The sequence below is a fragment of the Protomyctophum bolini genome (genome assembly GCF_963924005.1).
Source record: "Protomyctophum bolini genome assembly, chromosome: 15".
Taxonomy (NCBI): domain Eukaryota; kingdom Metazoa; phylum Chordata; class Actinopteri; order Myctophiformes; family Myctophidae; genus Protomyctophum; species Protomyctophum bolini.
In genome coordinates, this window is record NC_137876.1 from 3,920,526 (window position 1) to 3,922,178 (window position 1,653).

The following is a 1,653-nucleotide window of genomic DNA, read 5'->3' on the forward strand; positions in this document are numbered from 1 at the left end:
TAGCCTATAGCCTACATTCATGATTCATCTTTATGTGAAAACATAAAAAAATAAAATCAATACAAAATGTTATTAAATTCAGTTACTAGTGGTGCCAACCGACTCCACCACTACTGGTGGGCGGGGCGGTGTTCTTTCTGTGCATTGGGGATTTCTCCATCCCACCACCTCTCTCTCTCTCTCTCTCTTTCTCTCTCTCTCTCTCGCTCTCTCTCTCTCTCTCTCTCTCTCGCTCTCTCTCTCTCTCTCTCTCTCTCGCTCTCTCTCTCTCTCTCTCCCCCTCTCTCTCTCTCTCTCTCTCTCTCTCTGCATGCAAACACCAACCAGGTGCTGCGGCACTGCCTCTCTCTCTCTCCCTCTCCTAAGCTGTTACCTCCTCCTTTTTACGTCACGGTGGTTGAGTGGTGGTGTGTGTGTGTGTGTGTGTGTGTGTGTGTGTGGTGGGAGAGAGAGAGAGAGAGAGAGAGAGAGGAACTCAGCGACACAAAACAATGCCCGGAGGAGTCAGAGGGGACAGCCAGCCAGCCACGGAGGGTTGCCAAGAAGAAAAACAACATTTCGGTTAGATTTGTATCATTAAGAATATCCTCTCTCCACCACAAGAAGAGCCTCCAGGCAAGCAGCACTACACTGCGGGACTGGGACTGATCCATAGGCTGCGGAGGAGGAGGAGGAGGAGGAGGAGAAGGTGGACACGCGCCGCTTTAAACGAAGCAAAAGAACCCACCATTGATCGACCTTTTTGTTTAATATAAAACCCGTGGATATTTCTTTTTAACTTCCCCGTGGTTGGTGGTGGTGGTGGTGGTCGCGGTGGGGTCGTCCTCCTTACCTCCAGATCATGGCCGGACACGAGTGGGAAGACTGGTTCGAACGCGAGGAGTTGATCGGACAGATCAGCGACATCCGAGTGCAGAACCTCCAAGGTAAGGAATCATGAAAGCATGCAGGATGGGATGAGAACGGAGAGAATCATTATGGTTTCCTCCACTTCGACCCTTTTGGTTTCAAGCTTAAAGTACGGAGACCCCTCTTTGACTGAAGAGCGTGCACATGATGGAACCGAACCTTACCGAATGGACCCTTAATTGTTGCAGCCTTGCAGGCAGGGTCCATTTGGTTCATAATATGCACGCTCTCTCAGAGTTACTGCAGAGTGCAGACCCGCAGTCAAGAGTTCTGTGTATATTTTTGGAACCCCTTCAAATCCCCGGACGGGACCACACTTTGCATTCAGAGATCAATGCAGTTCCTCTGCTATAGGTAGTTGACGTTGGTTTAATGGGGTTGGTTTGGGGGAAAAAAGTCATTTTCCTCTAGGAATTTGTGTGCACAGTGCAAGGCTGCAAGCTGTTCCAACTTTCACTTTCTTTGTTATTTCGTCTCCATGGTTTTTTTCTCCCCAACCCCCTCCCAACCCCAGCCAGCCGCATGGAATAGCCTATATATATGCTGCCGTGCAATTCCATTCAGAATTATACATGCCTTGCCTAATGTATAATGTATGTAACATTATTCTCTTTACCCATTGTGGACTGCCTGTCTGTCTGCCATAGCTGCACCAAACATGCGAGAAAGAACGACATGCACATTTTTTTCTAAAATAGCAGACCTACAATTATGAGCTTGTAGGTCTGCTGTTTTTCAATAGCT

The 1,653-nt window shown here is 48.2% G+C and overlaps 1 protein-coding gene across 1 annotated transcript in view; it reads left to right on the plus strand.

Moving 5' to 3' along the window:
- The first annotated feature begins 490 nt into the window (after positions 1-490).
- clmna (calmin a) overlaps positions 491-1,653 on the plus strand; it is a 66,843-nt gene continuing 65,680 nt past the window's right edge. Inside the window, exon 1 of the mRNA XM_080783661.1 lies at positions 491-926. Coding sequence (XP_080639787.1) covers positions 842-926 — 85 coding nt within the window. The 5' untranslated portion in view covers positions 491-841. The remainder of the gene's footprint in view (positions 927-1,653) is intronic.